The following is a 20,077-nucleotide window of genomic DNA, read 5'->3' on the forward strand; positions in this document are numbered from 1 at the left end:
GATTGGCTGTCAGTGTTTTATGGTTCGACAGCTGGAAAAAAAATCGTTCTGAAAGTGATCCCAACGATATCATTCCTCATATCTTTGTCGTTATAGTTGTGGTGAACTCGGTTATTCTTTAATATGGAGAACGATTTTTAGAATTATATCTTTATCGTTATCTTTATAGTTATCGTCCTTGGTGTGAACCATAGGTGTGAACGGGCCTTTCATCCGAAGGACAGTGCTCTTTGACAGTATAGTGTCCCAATCACTACACTGGGGTGTTAGGACCATAGACTGTAAAAAAATAGGTTAGGACCTACACAGCCCATAGGGTGAGCACCCCCTGCTGGCCTCACTAACTTAACGTGTATCATAAGTTCCTAAAGTCTACAAACTATGGTTTCGGTATACACTGAAATTAATATTATTTTTAAATTATTAAACACATTTCTTATTTATTTAAACTTGATCTTTAGTTTAACTGAATCATTTTGTAAATTTCACCAGCTGCATATATTTATCGCAAACTATGTCATGTATTTTATTAACTACAAAACTATGGGTTCGGTAAACACTACAATTAATATTGTAATATTTTTTTAATTATTAAAGTACCACTACATTTCTGATTTATTTCAACTTGATCTTCAGTTTAACTGAATCATTTTTTTTCACCCGCTGTATATTTATCGCAAATGTATGTAATCATGTATTTTATTAACTACAAAACTAGTTTCGGTATACACTGAAATTAATATTATTTTTTAATTATTAAACACATTTCTTATTTATTTAAACTTGATCTTCAGTTTAACTGAATCATTTTGTAAATTTCACCAGCTGCATATATTTATCGCAAACTATGTCATCATGTATTTTATTAACTACAAAACTATGGGTTCGGTAAACACTCAAATTAATATTGTAATATTTTTTTAATTATTAAAGTACAGCTACATTTCTGATTTATTTCAACTTGATCTTCAGTTTAACTGAATCATTTATTTTATTTTAGTTCACCAGCTGTATATATTTATCGCAAATGTATGTAATGTATTTTATTAACTACAAAACTAGTTTCGGTATACACTGAAATTAATATTTGAATATTATTTTTTTCTATTTTTGAGAAAAAACATACTTCATAATACTATGTATCTTATAAGTATCTTCCTTGAGCACGTTATTTCACAACTTTAATCACGCGTTACTACTTTTTACAAATTACTAATTGCCCGGAAGGCCATTTCAATAACACGATCCCCTTATATTCGAGAATCCCGCGTTGTGGAGCTGCGCAGGCGCAATGGGCCTCCCGGTCCGTGTCATTACGTCACCGCTGCGCGACTCGTGTTTTCGGTGGAAGAGAGCGAAATCGAGCGGAACATAGAGAGAGATTGTGAGAGAGACCATGTAAAACACACTGCTGAGTGGACATGAGGTATTTACAACCGTGTCTGCGTGTGGAAGAGATGAAACAGCCCTGAGAGACTCAAAGTTTCCTCCGTTGGAGCTTTGCGGGTGAGCTGATTTTGAATGCTTTTCTCGTGTTTACATTCGATTTTTAGTGTGTAAGTTATTAGAAGTTGAGTCTTCCTCCTGCAGAGACCTCATGGTTGGGTTGTGGCTCTGACATGCATTAAGTTATAAAGTAAATGCTAACAAAGACATGCCACAGTTGCAGAGCAGTGTAGATTTGAGCGCTTTGTGAAATACTTCAGCTTATACTTTCTCATACTCTTTGTGGATACTATAACCATTTCTGCTAATCAAAAATACATTTTCCTTTTTTGCCATATGTTTGCCTTTGAGTGTTTGCTGGCTCTCAGCTCTTGAGTCTGTGATGGTTTGGCTTGCTATAGCCAGGTAAGCCAGAGCTGTAAACGCCCACCGTGGAATCTGTTAAGTTTCGTTTCTTTATATATGCAACAGGAACAAACTCAACTGATTTTGTATCCTCAATATGTCATGAGTAAGGATAAAAAAAAAAAAAAAGCCCTGAAGAATCCCATTATGGGAAAGTTTCGAAAAAGACCCAAATATAGCCTATTCATACGCCTATTTATTCTTATTGCAGATGAATTATTTGACAGAGATGGGGTTTGGGTCTGTGGGACTGTGTTTTCTGGGGGACGAGTCTGAGGGAAGAACAAGAGACATTGGTAAGGAGAATGCAGAAGACAAAAAGTAGGGAAAATAAAAAGTGAACCCCCAGAAACAGTCCCCCGGACCCAGCCCCAAACCCCATCTCTGCAATAATAATTATTAAAGGCTGGTTTAAAGTCCTTCCTGCCTCTGTATTAATGCTCCTCATGAGTAGCCTGAATGGTTTCCATTCAGACCTTAGGGTAAGTGTACCCATTAAGCCCACCAAATTCTAAGTCTATTTTTTTTCATAGATATTGACAGTTTATAAGAAAAATCATTTGTTAAAATGCAAGATTAATCTTTCATTTTATATTATATTAATTAGTTGATGATTTTAGAATATAAAATTAAGATAATTTAGGTATAAAGTCAGAAGTCTGGCATGGGCTTAATTGGTTCTTTGGCACCATTTAAAGGAGAACTCCGATCAATTTTAACATTGAGCTCATTTTTTTGTACATTTGGAGTGCTGTCAGTACAGAGAACAACGACAAAAATCTGTGTTGCCTACACCATGTTATCCTCTTTTTAAAATTTGCACCCTGTTGACTTCAATGGGGCAAGTTTTAAACCTGCTTTTAGCCTCTTAACATCCTTGATGTGTCATTACAAGTGCACAGGTCATGTGAGTGATTCCTTCAGAGTGATCACGAGTGGATCTGACTGCAGTAGATGTGAAAGAAATGTATAAAAAGTGATGTTATTTCAGCCAGTGCACATACCTGTATTTTCTTCCTGTTTTCGGTCAAAGGCCATAGTAATCGATTGTCGAGTTCACGCGTGTGATCATAGGTAACTAAACCTATGCGTGTGAACTCGACAATCGATTACTATCGACTTCGACCGAAAACAGAATGTAAATACAGGTATGTGCGCTGGCTGAATAAACATAATTTTTATTAATATCTTTCACATCTACTGCAGTCAGATTCACTCGTGTTCACTCTGCAAATTTTAAAAAGAGGATAACACGGTGTAGGCAACACCGATTTTTGTCTTTGTTCTCTGTATTGACAGCACTCCAAATGTACAAAAAAATGAGCTCAATGTTAAAATTGACCAGAGTTCTCCTTTAAGCCCGCATGTGTTCCAAATAAGCCCACATCATCATTGATTCACAAAATATAAAAAAAAATAAATTTTAAAGAAGTAAAACATCAGTATATTTATTCAATGACAGGGAAGTATTAATAAAAATCCTTTTGCTAATGTTTGATTAGAGCCCTGGGTGGGATGGGTTGGTGTTAGTGGCCGGTGGTCTGGAGCCTTAACTCGGCTTGACTGGAGTTGTAGCTGGAAGTTTGACCGAATGTATCTCAGGAGTCAAGCTGAGTTAGGGCTCCATTCTCTGGGCTTAGGGCCAGCGGCTCAGGACTGTGAGGAATGTAGGGTCCCTCTGGGAGCTCTCCATGTCCGGAATCACAAGCCTTAACTCATCTTGACTCCTGAATTATGCCTGGTTATCCATAAAGGACTTCAGGACAACACAGGCTCTATCTCATTTGAATGAATGTGTAATTTGTGTGTAAGTAAGGTAAGGGTAAAAGGTTAGTAAGCACACAAAGACATGTTATCATTAAACACGTTCAGAAAATGTATCAAAGTTTGCAATTAGAGGGATTCCTCACTGAAACACATAAGGTGGGCTTAAATGGTTCCACAGTGAATAGTGATGAAAAAAAGACAATGTTTTCCTTTAAAAATGTAAGATATGTTTACAAATATGCATGGAGCTTAAATATACTGTGGACTAAGTATCATTGTAATTTTCATTGTGCCCACATTGAGAAATGTGAAGTTTTTTTCATTCAAGGTTAGCTTGTGTTGGCTCTAGTTTGCATGCGTTTTGTGGCACTGTACCATTTAAGCCCATCTTAAAAAAAAAAAGCTAATTTATAAAAATAATCTTCTCTACAAAACAATTTATGATGTATTTATTTGTAAATGAATGTAAAATGAATCACAAAACATTCATTGTTTGCAGTTCACATGCTTAATTCTTTGGCAGTCTATCTTTCTGTAAGGCTAATGGTCTGACCTAGAGTTAAGCTTTGAACGCAAGCTAATAAAACTCATCTTTCCATTTAAAGGGAAATTATATAAAATAAGTACTATTTGTTCATACACAAAAAACAATACATTTATCTCTTATTTGAAATAATATCAATGTAGTTACCAAAGAAATGGCTGAAAATTGCTGAAATGTGTTGATTTCTGAAGGGTCCCGAAACACCAAAGTTTTGGGGTGACTTTGTGTGAGGTCCCCTGAGACAGCATGCACATGGATGGGGCTAACTCAACATTGCCAAATGTAATTGGTGTGCAATTAAAAATGCCAGGGAAGTAACAAATCACTGGATTGGTTAAAATAATAAGCAGCATAAAATTTTATTTTCTCTTTTTTTAATTTGACTTCAGAGTTGAAAGTGGGCTTAAAGGGTACATGGGCTTAATGCGTACACTTACCCTAACATTAAGTCTTTTACTGTTATATGTCAACTAGACATTTTCACCTGTCTATACATACAACCGGCACATCCGTGAACTTAACTGTCAATTTTGTAACCGCCCCTTTTTAGGGGAAAACAAGCCAGACTTCCCATAGACTTCAATACAAAATAGCGGCACAAAACAACGTCCGTACACAGCCGGCAGACGTGTATAACTTCAGAAATCACTTAGATGAAATATGTCGAGTAATTATATGTCCACCCTGCCTTCCATAGAGCGTGAACGATACATTTATAAACTTAATTTGGGCAACTTAAAAACATATCCCGTTTCATTCTACCAGCGTCAAATTGGTCTAACAACCCCACCCAGTGGTTTACCCGGACATTTACTCGTACCTCATCGAGTCACCAGGTAGCCAGTGAATGATTTTACTACGCTTTTAAGACGTAAACATCTTTAAATGTATAATATTGTGTCTTTATATTTAGAGTAGCTACTGAGTGCACTTTTCTGTCCAGCCATACAACTAGCCTGATTTAGCTTTCGATAGCATCATCCGTAATTCATGATATTTCCATAACAGCAAGATATTGATGATGATGGCAGGCAGAGATGGGCATAAATACATGGAAATGTATTTAAAATAAAAAAATAAAATAAAATACTGTGTGGAAAAAAATAATTAAATACAAATACATAATAGGGGTAGCCTACTGTGTGAAAAAAAAAATGTTTAAATACAAATTACATGTTTGTAAGGGTTAGTACACGTCCTCAATCCGTTACTGTGTATGGCGCTCGCCGGATTGTTTTCCCCTAAAAGTGGGCGTGAACCTTTTCAGAGACGTTCTATGACGCTACGCCGGTTGTATGTATACCCAATGTTTAGATCTGTTGTGGTATTTATGCAAATTGGATATATTTGTGGTATTTATGCAAATTAAACTTTTACTGTTATATGTCAAGACATTTTCACCTGGCTATACCCAATGTTTAGATCTGTTGTGGTATTTATGCAAATTAGATTATCCTCCGTTTGTCCATGTTAACAAACAATTAAAAAAAAATTGTAATACATTTTTTGTTTGTCTTGATGCAAGTAATCAACTCAGTAATTTTCATGGTGATGTCTAAAGGTTAGAATGTTTACCCTATTCATGTGAGAAAGTATGAATAGGGTATATTTGGGTCTTTTTCGAAACTTTACCGTAATGGGATTTTTTTTCTTACCTGGGCATATTGAGGATACAAAATCAGCTGAGATTGCTTCTGTTGCAATTTTTCCTAAATTGACCCACATTTTGGCTTAAAATGACTGGACTATAAAGGATGTTTTAGCCTATATCCACTGATTTGACCATCAGAAATATAGTTTCTTATTTCATAATACTACTATTTATTCACATGTTTGCACAGAATATGTACCTGCAGCTACTAGTTAACACACCCTTGTTTTATTGTATGCTTATAATCATTGTGCAACATAAAATGGATGCTACAGAACAGGGTGTTTAACCTTGATTTGTGTATTTGTTAGATTGTTGTGGGAATACGTTTGTCTTCTGATCTGTTGTTATATCTGTTCACACTAGATATCTGTTTATCACACTTTATGAAATGTGTATTAACTTTGATTTGATCCTTTTTTTTATATTATTAATTTTGCAATCTGATTTCTTTGTGTACTGTTTTCTTAGATCTGCTCATGATTATGAAGGGTGTCTATTGGATTATTTCTGCTTCCGTTTCATTTGTATTACTCACAGAAAGGTTCTCAAGATATATACTGGTTCAGATGTTCTATTACAAAAAATACATATTTCTGTTATGGTGGTAATATCATGTTTGCTATCAGAATAGGTTAATGATTATATTTATATTATATAAATGGTTATCCACTGTCTCTGAAGTCCATGGGCAAGAATGTGTTTGACTGATATGAATGTGTTTGATCATCATAATCAACTTGTATAATGATCATACTATTGCTTTAAAAAAAATAATTATATATATATATATATATATGTATTAGGGCTGGGCAAAAAAATCGATTTTTCGATTAATCGTTTTTTAAAATGTGGTCGATTCAAAATCGATTCTCAAACGCCACGAATCGATTTTTTTCCATATTTATTTATCTATTACCCAAAAGCCAGTATTAGTTTTCCTCCACTGTTCATAGGCTTGCAAACTCCATTTTATAGCTAATGCTGTGAGATTTTATGTTTGTTTTATCTTAATCATAAAATAACCTCAACTAGTGCTGCACAATTAATCATATCGCAATCGCGATGTCAAGCCTACGCAATGACGTGAATGTCCTGTGACACACAGAAAGACTCGCGCTGATATCGTGCGTGCGCACAAGACAGCCCAGAATATACAGTTCTCTTTCGTGCTAGAACGAACAATAACACACACAATTATGCCAAAATGTTTTTTTGTCGAGTATCTTCATAACATAAGAGCAGTCTTATGATGAACGTGAATGATGAGGCGCGTGTGAGATCCGCGTCTCTGTTAGCAGCGGTTGGTCTCTTAAAGGGACAGTACACAGTAGCCACTAATTATCTCTGTCGTTAAAGTTAATCAAAGAACAAAGGGAACAGATAAAAACACTCACTGCTCTTGACTAAATAACTTTTGTAACTTTAATAAGGATTAGTCTATATATACTTTAGAATTAATGCATCGCAGACTGTTTGATAGCTTTATTCAATCTCTGTAGGCCTATATGTCCTACCTAGACAGATAAAATATATGCAAGTTTTTTTTTATGGGTTTATATGAGGATTTTTAACCTGTTTGATCAAGGCATGCGACTGGTCTGACTTGTCCAATTTTCAGCATCAATTTTTCATCTTGCATCAAAATTCTGTCTATTTATTGTATGCATTTGAAATATAGAGTTGGGTTCTGTTTTAATGTACCCAAGTGTACCTAAAATAAATAGTTTAATATACAGGTTGGTAGCTCTTAATTTCTTTTTATTAATTAACCACTTCCAAACTTATGTTCACTTTAATTTCTTTTTTTCTTTTTTTTTTTTATAAATATAGGATTTGTATTAAATATATAGGCTATTCATTGAGTGGAATCGAAATCGAATTTAGAATCAAAATCGAAAATCGAATCGAATCGAGAATCGAAATCGAAAATCGAATCGAAATCGAATGGAATTGAGAGCTTGAGAATCGAAATCGAATCGATTTGTAAAATCTGAATCGATACCCAGCCCATATATATATATATATTACACATTATACATTATACAGTGAGGAAAATAAGTATTTAAACACCCTGCTATTTTGCAAGTTCTCCCACTTGGAAATCATGGAGGGGTCTGAAATTGTCATCGTAGGTGCATGTCCACTGTGAGAGACATAATCTAAAAGAATCCAGAACTCACAATATATTATTTAACTATTTATTTGTAGGGTGAAATTGTCAATCACACATTGGGGGGGGACAGATGTGGGACTTTTTGTGTTTGGCGCATGCACAATTTTTTTTTATCAAAAATAAACTAAAATTCAGAGTCCGAACACTTACCAGCATACAATAGTCATGCTGTTAAGTGTACTTGGTACCTCTAGGGGGGTCCGGGGGCATGCTCCCCCGGAAGAAAATTTTGTACATTTTTTTTAAAGGTAAATTCATTAATCTGGTGCACTTTGAGTCACCTGAATCCACTGTTAAAAATAAATAATCCACCCGCAAACTGCCCGAACCTTTGATATTCTCTGATTTAGATATCTGCATCTGATCATCACATTACAATTATTAAAATTCTTAGTGTTAAGCATGATAATATGGTAACGTATCACACTGACATGCTGATTTAAAATGAACATTTATTTAAAATAAAAGTTCTTTTGGCAAAATTATAATTCCTTAATAGCCTAAACAGAGGCTTTACTCCCTTCAAACTTAAAATTGTCCATTTTTCATTACAAACATGTTTCACTGTTTGAAAACACTCAGAATAGTTTTTTGTTCCTTTTATAAAGGGCATTTTCCCCCCTAATTTTATTAACTGTATGCTCCATCTTTCATTTCAAATTCTTAAATTTGATAAATATATCCATTTAAAATAATAAGACACTAGGCTGTTACCAATCAAATTTACATTGAAAAATTATAACTGTATTAAATTAGATTATTTTAAATATTTTTATAACCGCAACAGAACCATCACGGTGGGAAACCACAGACGGTGACTGTCTGTCCGAGTTTTGACGGAGGCAGCTGCCTCATAATTCTCTATGCAGGAAAAACTCTGGCAATACCCATAAATGGAAACATAAATTTACAACTGTACTTCGGTTTCTTTGCAAGGACACCGCCGTCACCTGCCATATGAGATTTCACCATGTGAGACCGACACCGCTGTCACCTGCTCTGTCAGATTTCGTGCTCCTAACTCTTCTTCTGTTTGGTTTTTCCTAACTCACTGACGGTGCACGAGCTACTAAAGGTATAGGGAAAACATGACATGGATTTCAAGAGAAATAGGTTTTGTTAATGTATAGGGTAAGGCAAGTCGAATGGATTTGGGAAATGGACCGGCCGGGATTTTATATTTTCGGAGCTGGCAAGAAAGACGTATTTGCAATCACAATTTGAATATTGGGGGGGACACGTCCCCCTGTCCCCCCATAGAATTACGCCTATGATTTGTATGATACAGCTGCAAATAAGTATTTGAACACCTGTCTATCAGCTAGAATTCTGACCCTCAAAGACCTGTTAGTCTGCCTTTAAAATGTCCACCTCCACTCCATTTATTATCCTAAATTAGATGCACCTGTTTGAGGTCGTTAGCTGCATAGACACCTGTCCACCCCATACAATCAGTAAGAATCCAACTACTAACATGGCCAAGACCAAAGAGCTGTCCAAAGACACTAGAGACAAAATTGTACACCTCCACAAGGCTGGAAAGGGCTACGGGGGAAATTGCCAAGCAGCTTGGTGAAAAAAGGTCCACTGTTGGAGCAATCATTAGAAAATGGAAGAAGCTAAACATGACTGTCAATCTCCCTCGGACTGGGGCTCCATGCAAGATCTCACCTCGTGGGGTCTCAATGATCCTAAGGAAGGTGAGAAATCAGCAGAACTACACGAGAGGAGCTGGTCAATGACCTGAAAAGAGCTGGGACCACCGTTTCCAAGGTTACTGTTGGTAATACACTAAGACGTCATGGTTTGAAATCATGCATGGCACGGAAGGTTCCCCTGCTTAAACCAGCACATGTCAAGGCCCGTCTTAAGTTTGCCAATGACCATTTGGATGATCATGGGAGAAAGTCATGTGGTCAGATGAGACCAAAATAGAACTTTTTGGTCATAATTCCACTAAACGTGTTTGGAGGAAGAAGAATGATGAGTACCATCCCAAGAACACCATCCCTACTGTGGAGCATGGGGGTTGTAGCATCATGCTTTAGTTTAGGGCGACTGCACTGTATTAAGGAGAGGATGACCAGGGCCACGTATTACAAGATTTTGGGGAACAACCTCCTTCCCTAAGTTAGAGCATTGAAGATGGGTCGAGGCTGGGTCTTCCAACATGACAATGACCCGAAGCACACAGCCAGGATAACCAAGGAGTGGCTCTATAAGAAGCATATCAAGGTTCTGGCGTGGCCTAGCCAGTCTCCAGACCTAAACCCAATAGAGAATCTTTGGAGGGAGCTCAAACTCCGTGTTTCTCAGCGACAGCCCAGAAACCTGACTGATCTAGAGAAGATTTGTGTGGAGGAGTGGGCCAAAATCCCTCCTGCAGTGTGTGCAAACCTGGTGAAAAACTACAGGAAACGTTTGACCTCTGTAATTGCAAACAAAGGCTACTGTACCAAATATTAACATTGATTTTCTCAGGTGTTCAAATACTTATTTGCAGCTGCATCATACAAATAAATAGTTAAAAAATCATACATTGTGATTTCTGGATTTTTTGTTTTGTTTTTAGATTGTCTCTCACAGTGGACATACACCTACAATGACAATTTCAGACCCCTCCATGATTTCTAAGTGGGAGGTTAGGGAGGTAGGGTTAGGAGGGAGGTAAATCATACATTAAACTGTTTAAAAGAGTGTGCAGTGACTGACCTGGAGTTGCTCTGTGAACAGAGTCGACTTTGTTACTTTGATAGTCTTTTTTTTTTTTTTTTTTGGACATCATAACCCCGATACTCAGTGTTTTGTCATACACAGAAGATTCCCAGACTCCTCAAGACCGCACTCAGCTCTCTGTATCTGTGTGTGCACAGGTGATCATGATGGACAAGTGTATGTGGTGCACCACGGCCCTGGAGGCGGAGGGAGATGTGGCGATCGCCAACATGTTGAAACGCTACAGTTTAGGGCAGCATCCTGAGAGTGTGATGGAGTCTCTGAATGATGACCTCAACTACTGCATGGAGTGTGTGGTGGAGTATCATCGAGCCAGAGACAAGGCCCCTGGTCTGACTCTGCACAAGGTACGCAAATAATGGCATATTTACAATGCAAAGGCATTTTAAGTGCCATTTTACTTGTCTTAATACACTGTTTGGTGGCATGAATGCAATTGCACAGGAATTCTAACTAGGGGGTGAGGTTGGTCAGAGCGGGGATAATTTAAGGTGTGTTCACACTTGGCAGGTTTGGTTCGATTAAAATGAACTCTGGTGCGATTGTTCTGTTAGTGTGGTTTTGAACCAGCGTTGCCATCCAGAACCCTGGTGTGCACCAAATAAGCAGACCAAGATCCATGCCTTGCCATTAAAGTATGGTCTATTCTATATATTGTGGTGGAAATTCACCAATATTTTTTATTATTAAATAAAATGTATTTGTCTGAAAACATGATCAGGTTAGTCTCTCTTACAACCGAAACGCATCTCTGAGAGCTGTAAATTAGCCTCTAAACCAAACAGAGTACTGACGAACATAAATATTATTTTAATTGGAAACATTTTATCTGACTCCCTAGACTCTTCCCAGGCCTACTGACCTTGACCACTGAAAGAAGCATTATCACAAGCTGTTTCTCGCAGCATTTGCAGATTAAAACTTTATACAGAAGAGAGAGACAAAAGGTTAAAGGGGCAATATATCTGAGTCTTCTACCTTCTACCGTGATGACAAGAGGGGCCTGTGATCGGTAGTTTTCTGAGGCCTTGCTTTTAAGTGCCTCAGATAATTTACAACATCTCCATAATTTACAGTCAAAATCTAACCCTTGCATATTTGCCATAACCTCCGTTGGACAGCAAACTGCTTGAAACGTTCTTAAACCATTAACATTCTTTAGAAGCAATTACTTTGTCCTCCTCCTCTAATCCCTGTCACTAGCATCATATATTAAGTAACTATAAGGTAGAGTGTCTGTTTTTAGAATCTACTATAAAAAAATATTGATTTATACGAGTACTATATGGAGACCTCCGATGCAAAAGCCACCTCTGTCAAAAATGAGATAATAATATTGAGTGAATGCTCTCCGCACATAGTATATGCTCATCAAATACTTTCACTTCAACCTCACTAAATCCCAGCATCAGCCCATTCAGAAATGCCAGTACTTGGGTAGAAACCTATACATAGGAGCCTGATAAAATTTAACATTAAACAAAATCTTCAGACAGACTTGGAGGCTTTAGCATCTGAAAAAAAAAAGAGCATGTGCATGTGCATGTGCATGTGCATGTATTTTACTCTTAACACCTTTTACCTATTTATTTATTATTCTCAGGTAAGGTAAAGAGTCAAATCTGACTTAAACCGTAAGCATTCAAAAGGTACTTACAATTTGGTCAGAAGACTCCTCTGTGGTATGTTCTCATTAAAAGTCATCCAGCATCATAAATCTAAGGCTCAGTAGGCAGATTTTATAATCAATTAAGTTTCTTTTAATTGGTTACTTTTCTTTTTATAATAAACAAATATAAAGGCAAATAGAACTTCATCTTTTAAGTATAAAATACAATAATCATGTTTTGAAACAAAGGTGTAGTAAGCTCTGGGCTTCTTATCTTCTGCTTGGGGTTTCTTGCCCTCAGTTCTGGGCTTCTAGGCGTCGGGGCTCTGGCGTATCAGTATCCCAAGAGGCAGTCAGTTCATCATTCTTTTATACTCCTTGTTTACAACAGGCATTTGGTTGACACTCCTCCAAAGTTTCCCAGATCCTTTTCCAGGCAGGTGCAAGTGGTCCACCACTTCGTGTCCTTGAACTCCAGTAAACTCAACTAAGATGGCTGAGTTCATTTAAAGTTCTAGGAGTCCTCAAACACACACACATAATTGCACTTTTCTGCTCCTCTTAACATGGGTTGGCACAGTCACATATACATACATGACCAATTACTGTACATCTATGCCAAAACAATATAAACCATCTTTTACAAACAAAATACCGTAAATAACAACATTGAATGCAATACATTATATCCAATACATTGGCTAAATATGTGTAACAAAAAGGCATCTACAATTAACAAGGAGGCAGGTAATTGCATTTCCTTGATATTATACAACAATATGTATATGTATGCCCGCACGCACCAAAAAGATTAAAGACTACAATGATAATGCAGCTTGCACTTGTGCACAGTTGTATACTAAAATACAGAGTTATTTTAGACAAATATGTTTCTCTGTCACTGACTAGATGCATTTAAAATAATGTAGGCCACTTTTTTTACTCGTGTGTGTGTGTATATATATATATATATATATATATATATATATATATATATATATATATATATATATATATATATATATTTTTTTTTTTTTTTTATGTAGTACTGACACTAAAACTCTTAAAACGTTTAAAATTCTCACATGATTTTTATTTTGGATGAACTATTCACAATATATATTGTCACTATTCACGATAGGCTACATGTTGCATTTTTGTATTACGATATATTGTTATACCCCTGCTAAACATGCATCATCGTTTTCACAGTCCACACTACAATGTGAAAATGGCTTTTTCATATGCATCCACTGAAGACCAAAATGGTGAGGAAAAAGATGCGTTTTAAAAACAAAAATATATTAATGTAGACGAGGCCCAATTTGGTCCTGAAATTCCCTGGTTTTGTTCGTAGTGCTTCCAGGCTATTCTACAAACATATTTCTCTAATAAAAATGCATTAAAGCCTCTGTGAAACTCTCATTAATGAATCCGTCTCTCCCTAAGCTAAAAGCTCTATTAGTAAACTCTAAACCGCAATATTGGAGATGCTGTTAAGCGTCCCTCGATAGGGTGTCAAATGTCCTTTTACGCTAAATGCAGGCAGCATCTAAGGAGTGTTTTTACTCCTCAGTCTCTTTACACTTCTTTTTGGAAAATTCCACTTCATTAATCAACTCTTGTATGATCCGATCTTTCTGTTGTATGCGTTACAATCTCTGTAATTCATGCTTGATCTGCAGGATGTCCTGCAGGATGTCCTGCAGGATGTCCTGCAGGACGTCCTGCAGGACGTCCTTCAGTTGTGGCCTTCGCTGTTGTCTTCTAGCGGTTTTCTCTTTCTTCATTTTAGCCTTCATCATTCTTATCTCCGCATGTGTTTTTGACTTCCCCTCTTCACGCCTCTGTCCTCTCGTTAACCTTTGTGGTTGGTTATGAACATTTTTAGTTCAGGAACTTTAGATTTCACAACTTTTTGCAGATTTCATCCTGTTTATAAAGAAAGGAAGTCAAGTGCAATGTCATTTTATGAATTGCAGGTGCTTTTCAAGCAAATAGCATTCAAGCATCTTTATATAACCCCCTTAAAGTAAGCAAAATAACTTATTTGAAATGGGTAAATGGGAATATAAGTATACAAAACTATAGATGGAGTACATTGCTTTCCATTCATTACTTGTTACTAAAAAAGGAATCAATTTGGTGTTTGCATGCTATCAGAAATGCGCTTCTTTCATTCTTTTGCCTCTTGCACTGTAATGGGTTTTTATAATCGCTTGAATGTGTAAACTGGCATGACAACTTGTGCAAGTGAAACTTTCGCTCTATGATGGTTAAACTTCATAAACATAAATCTGTGATTTTGCTGTTGCTAGTGCCATGTTGTACTGTTTCAGCTTGCATGAGAGACTAATTCTCAATCTCTTACAGCGTTTGTGGGAAATAGAAAAGGCCCGACTCCTGAAAGTGTTGAAATATAATCTGGACATGGAGCTGGAAGAGGATGATCTATTTATCATTGAAGATGATCACGAGAAGCCGGTGTCAATGATCTCGCCTACAGAATTCCATGACAATCTCCGCTGCCCACTGTTTGAAGTTCTGAAGTATCCGTACCTGCTTTGCCACCGTGATCTGTGTAAGTCATGTTCCCATTACCAACCTCATTCTGTGTGTGGTGGGTAAAAATAAGGACTTAACTTTATTTATTTTTAAAGGGTAACTAAACCCTAAACCAACTTTTTTTTAGTTGATGATCTGTAAGACTGGGGCTTTATTAGTGCTGTTCACTGATTAAAGTAACTTTTTTTGACATTTGGGTATAAAGTGTTTTAACTCTACAATATATGGTGTAAAAATGTCTGAGTGCTGCCCTCTTCAGGTTGAACGGTGGCTACTGCAGTTGAATTTTCCTATTGGATCTTTGCGGTACTGCGGGACGTAAGCGGTACTATGTGATGTAAGCAGGTTCCAGCTCACCACGCCCTTGGCAGTATAAAAACCATCTTGTTTCGTCAAAACCACTGTAGCGAGTTAGGAGTTGGAATTGCGAGTATTGAAAACGATCAGGATAGAGTAGAAATGGGCTTCTCCGAACAGCTCGCGCTGAAAAGTGACACAGTGCCAAATGCTACTCCTCCTGCATGGACTCCACCACCACCATTATATATTTGAATCACAATTTATGGTTAGGATAAAGTTAATCTCTGGGGTCGACAAACGCGTCGGCGCATTTTGCTGGATTTTTTTCACATAACGGCAAAATATGAATATGCCTACAGAGAACGCATAATATTGACATCAACTCGTTAAAAACTCATCAGATGCATGTACTTTACGTCGTCTTGCAACCCTGTGAGGAAGTATTTATTTTCACTCAGACATTGTCCCCTTCTCCCTTGCGCAGCTTCTTCGCTAGCATCGTCGGATGCCGATCGCGATGCGGGAGTTAAGACCGCAGTTTGAGCCAGCGGCTTGAATTGATATGGCTCTGGCCACAAACAATTCACCCTCCTCCACTTCATGTGAAGGTGGGGGAGAAAAGTCCTCGACTTCAAATGACAGCTCTGTTGCAAAGCTACTTGCGTCACTCCAGTCACTCTCCATTTTAGAGTCTGACAGCAGCGGTCAATTAATCCATCACTGCGGGTCTCAGGTGCACGCCCCCCTGCTCAGCCCCGCCCTTGGTTCGTCCCCTCTATCTCCGCTGGGCTCTGCCCACTTTTCCAGCATTTTTCAAATATTGCCAGTGGGTGGAGTCAGCCTCTGAGCAGGGGTTTAGTTACCCTTTAAAGAAACTAATTCCAGTGAGCATTCTGTTCCACTCTTAGTCCTCTGGTAATAAAGGTGTCAAAGAGCTTGAGAAAGAGCTAACCATGTGGTTTGATGTTATTTGTTAGTACAAGTTTAAATGTATGTAAAGTATGGGAAGGGAAGGGAAGGGAAAGGGAAATTGTAGTGGGATATACAGAAAGAAATATCTACAGAAGATAACACAACTTATAAAATATTGTTGAATAAGCTAGTCATTATTTTCAAAATGAACACTGATAGGGTAACACAAACATCCCACGCAGGTGATCTCTTTTATGACATTGAGAATTGACAATCATTCAACTTAATATTAACGTAATGGCGGGCGCGGCCATTGTATCTTGTGTCAAGGCTTCCGGTCTTATCCGCTTCCAGTTATATTAGCTGTACAAAAACAGTTTATGTTGATTGACATTGCAAACTTTTACTTATCATATTTTATTATTGTAATCCTAAACACTGGTTTGAAGCGCAAATTATTTGACAATTTTTTGCATTTTGGTTTTCATCCAATATTTATTGTAGCGGCTAATGAATTCGAAGTGCCCACACAATCACAGAAAATAGCTTACTTCCACGTTGCTACATAAGGTGAGTATTTTAGTGCTAATTAGAGATGCACCGATTACAATTTTCTGGGCTGATTCCGATTTTTCATTAAGTTTGACCTGCCGATACCGATTTTAGCAGATTCCGATTTAATTTTTTCTAACCACTTTACAGCACACACAAATATTTATTTTATATCTTTTCTGTAATAGAACATTTTACAATTTGCATAGTTCACACACATCTAAAGTGCAGTGTTGTGGAAGAACCATTTCCTTTTCACATTCAATATCCAATAATTATATATATATATATATATATATATATATATATATATTTAGCAAACGAAACGTCTGTATGAAAACAGGGAATGGCAATAAAATAATAGGCTATATAAATAAAAAATAAAATAAATATAGCCTTGCAGTATAAAGATATTTCTCAAAGCACACACACAGGCCTATTGCAATCACTTGTACAAACTGAATAATAAAACAAGTTTAAAGGGTACATTTTCTATAAATATTAGTCTTGGTTTTCTTTTCTGACATAGCCTACTCCAGTTCTTGTTAAAACACACAAATTCTGTGCATTTTGGGCACCTTTTTTGTGAAACCCTATTTAGGCTATTTTCCATCAAAAGTGTGCTTTCCCTTTAATTGAGCGCGAGCTGTGCAGCAAATAGACTCGGCGCCGAAACACGCGCTTCACTGCTCGCGACGCTCCTGCTTGACGCTCACGCGCTGCTCCTGCTTCCGTTGTGAATGCACTCATTGATTAACATGCACGCCGAAAAAAAATACGCGCTTGCGGTCTGAACGGACGTAATTCACGAGGTTTTCTACATGTGCTCCGTGTGCACGTGTGATGCTGATGTTGCGCGATGTTAATTATGCGGCGCCCGAGTGCATTTGACCGGCATAAAATCGGCATTTGTCAGACTGACCGGCCGGTCGCCGGTTACGGCCGATCACGTGAAAATCGGCCAATTCCGGTCACCAGCCGATCAATCGGTGCATCTCTAGTGCTAATACTAAAATATTTGCCACAATGGACTCTTCACATTTCTGGGCCTTTCAGAAGACGTCATCATAGTTGGGTAAACCTGTGGTGAACGGAAAATGCCACAAATATAATTTTTTGCATCCCCATTTGTTCTTATAGCAAAAGTCCACAATATTGTTTCTATGACTTTCCAAAAGAGAAAAATATTGAGATTGATTACAGTTTTCAGAAGTCGTCAAATTTGCTGTCGCTCCCACAGCTGTTATATTAGAAACAACCTCACAGCAGCTTTAACCATAACCAAGATTTCTGAGACTGGAATTGCTGATGACACTTTTCGTCAGTTCAGAATCAATTCTTTCTTTTAGGAAACAATAACTTCATTAGTTGTGCGCTTTGATCTTTAAAACTTTGCAGACCTTTTATATTCATAAACCGCTATATTATGCACTGCATGAAAGATAATATTTGAAAAAGTATAATGGGGCACTTCACTTTAATAACTGGTAATGTCATCAGCTTTTAAAAATGGCCCATTGACCAATCAGAATCAAATGAAAAAGCATGTCTGATCTGATGTGTAAGTGGCAAACAATTTTCTATTACTGAATAAGGCCGGTGACACACTGGATGCGTGGCATGAGCGTGGCGTTTCTGTTGCGTGGCGGCTGCGTCGCGTTTTCCATGTCTTTGCACACCAGAAGCGTGTCTGACGCGGCGCTGCTGCTGCTAGGTGACATATTGGTGATATATTTGACACATGGGGAGAGAGTTGTGGAAGGCCTATACTTCATGTTAAACATAAATATATAGCAGCAAAGACAACGTCGGCAGTGTTGACGGCAATATAGACTATAGAATATTTCGTTCTGTATTGACAGGTGCAGTATTTGAAAATTGATGATAATTTTTTTAAATTGCATTTATATTTGCATTTGTCAAACCCTAGACACTTTCAAACATCAAAATGACATTTATTAATATGTATTCGTGTCAAAATGTCATATAAACATCTTTTCCAATTCAATTTTGCCTGGAAACGCTTCCAAGACGCTTGCGTGTTGCGTGAAAAATAGGCGTCGGTTCTATTTCTAGTATGCACGCGTTTTCCGCGCGGCTCGAGCCGCACCTGAGACACGCGTGTCACGCACGCAGTGTGCAAGCTCTAACCTGTTAACATGGGAGCCGAAATAAAAACGGACACGCCACGCAGCTGAGACGCTTACGCCACGCATCCAGTGTGTCACCGGCCTAAGAGACAAACATGTAACAATTGTCTTTAAAGGTTATTTATTCCCTTGCAAGGATAGGTCCGCATAAACATAGTCATAAAGAGTGCCTGCAGGGTTTGACCAAGAGAGGGGCATCCTTCCTTTTATAGTAGTTTCTCCCCCAAGGTTGTTTCTCGAGGCTAAATGAAGCTATGTCTCAGCTATAACTAACACATTGATTATATTTGTCTATTATAGTATCCCCTTGAATGGAGACCCTCTGTCTCGGTCATACACTTAGTCACAGATTAACTTTTGTCAGATCATATACAAGGTCATACACATACTTGCATGCATTCATAAGGGAATGTATCGTGTTAATAACAGTTCTTTGTTCTATCAATGTGGCAGAGAATCATGGGACTTCACATGCAATTAATTTAATTATCATATTTCTAATATTCTAAGAAAATGCAAACATATAGAACATAGGCTATTCAATTTCTTCCACAATTCCCCTCTTTTTATCATTCATTGATAACTAAAATAATAAGACAGCAAATTTAAGTCATCACATTTATACTCTTCATCTCTGATTTTCATATAAATTATCACTCTCTTAAACTTGTGAAATAAGATTTTAAAAAGAAGAAAGCTTAGGCTGTTTTTTGTTTTGTTTTGTTTTTTAATGGGGATAGTCCCTTAAGTATTTAGCAAGCAATTAAAGATTTGATCTGAAGCCGGGCTTAATGAATAAACACTTATTGCACTCCTGACATAAAATCACCTCAGTATAAACAAGAAATAGTCCAGATGTTCAGAGTAGAATTTTTTTTTTTTTTTTTTTTTTTTTTTTTTTTTTTTACTCGATTAATTCATTTCACTGTAACTTCCACTATTTGTATCATCATCAAATTTCGTTTGTTTTGGATATACATTATTAAATTGATCCTCATCATTAGACATTCAAAGCATTTGGGATGAGATTGTTTTTGTTACCAAAGCTGAAATACATTGCATTATACATGGTTGGCACATCAACAACAGAAATCCCACTATTATTACTGGCAGTATTCTATGACATATCCAATAGCCCCACCCTGCCCAGAGGCTGTTGAACCATTCAAACCATGAGTTTTCACTTCTGGGTGGTTCTTCTATATCCATTCTCATGTGCTCAATAATATTGGTTATGTTGTCACTAGAATCTGGAATGTAAAAA

At 37.2% G+C, this 20,077-nt stretch overlaps 1 protein-coding gene across 1 annotated transcript in view; it reads left to right on the forward strand.

The window, feature by feature from the left end:
* Window positions 1–1,277: 1,277 nt before the first annotated feature.
* The window catches only part of setx (senataxin), a 37,019-nt gene continuing 18,219 nt past the window's right edge, over window positions 1,278–20,077 (forward strand). Inside the window, exons 1-3 of the mRNA XM_081390128.1 lie at window positions 1,278–1,506; window positions 10,863–11,072; window positions 14,708–14,915. Of these exons, the coding sequence (XP_081246254.1) occupies window positions 10,869–11,072; window positions 14,708–14,915 (412 nt within the window). The 5' untranslated portion in view covers window positions 1,278–1,506; window positions 10,863–10,868. The remainder of the gene's footprint in view (window positions 1,507–10,862; window positions 11,073–14,707; window positions 14,916–20,077) is intronic.

Source organism: Scardinius erythrophthalmus (genome assembly GCF_964197995.2).
Source record: "Scardinius erythrophthalmus genome assembly, chromosome: 17".
Lineage (NCBI taxonomy): Eukaryota > Metazoa > Chordata > Actinopteri > Cypriniformes > Leuciscidae > Scardinius > Scardinius erythrophthalmus.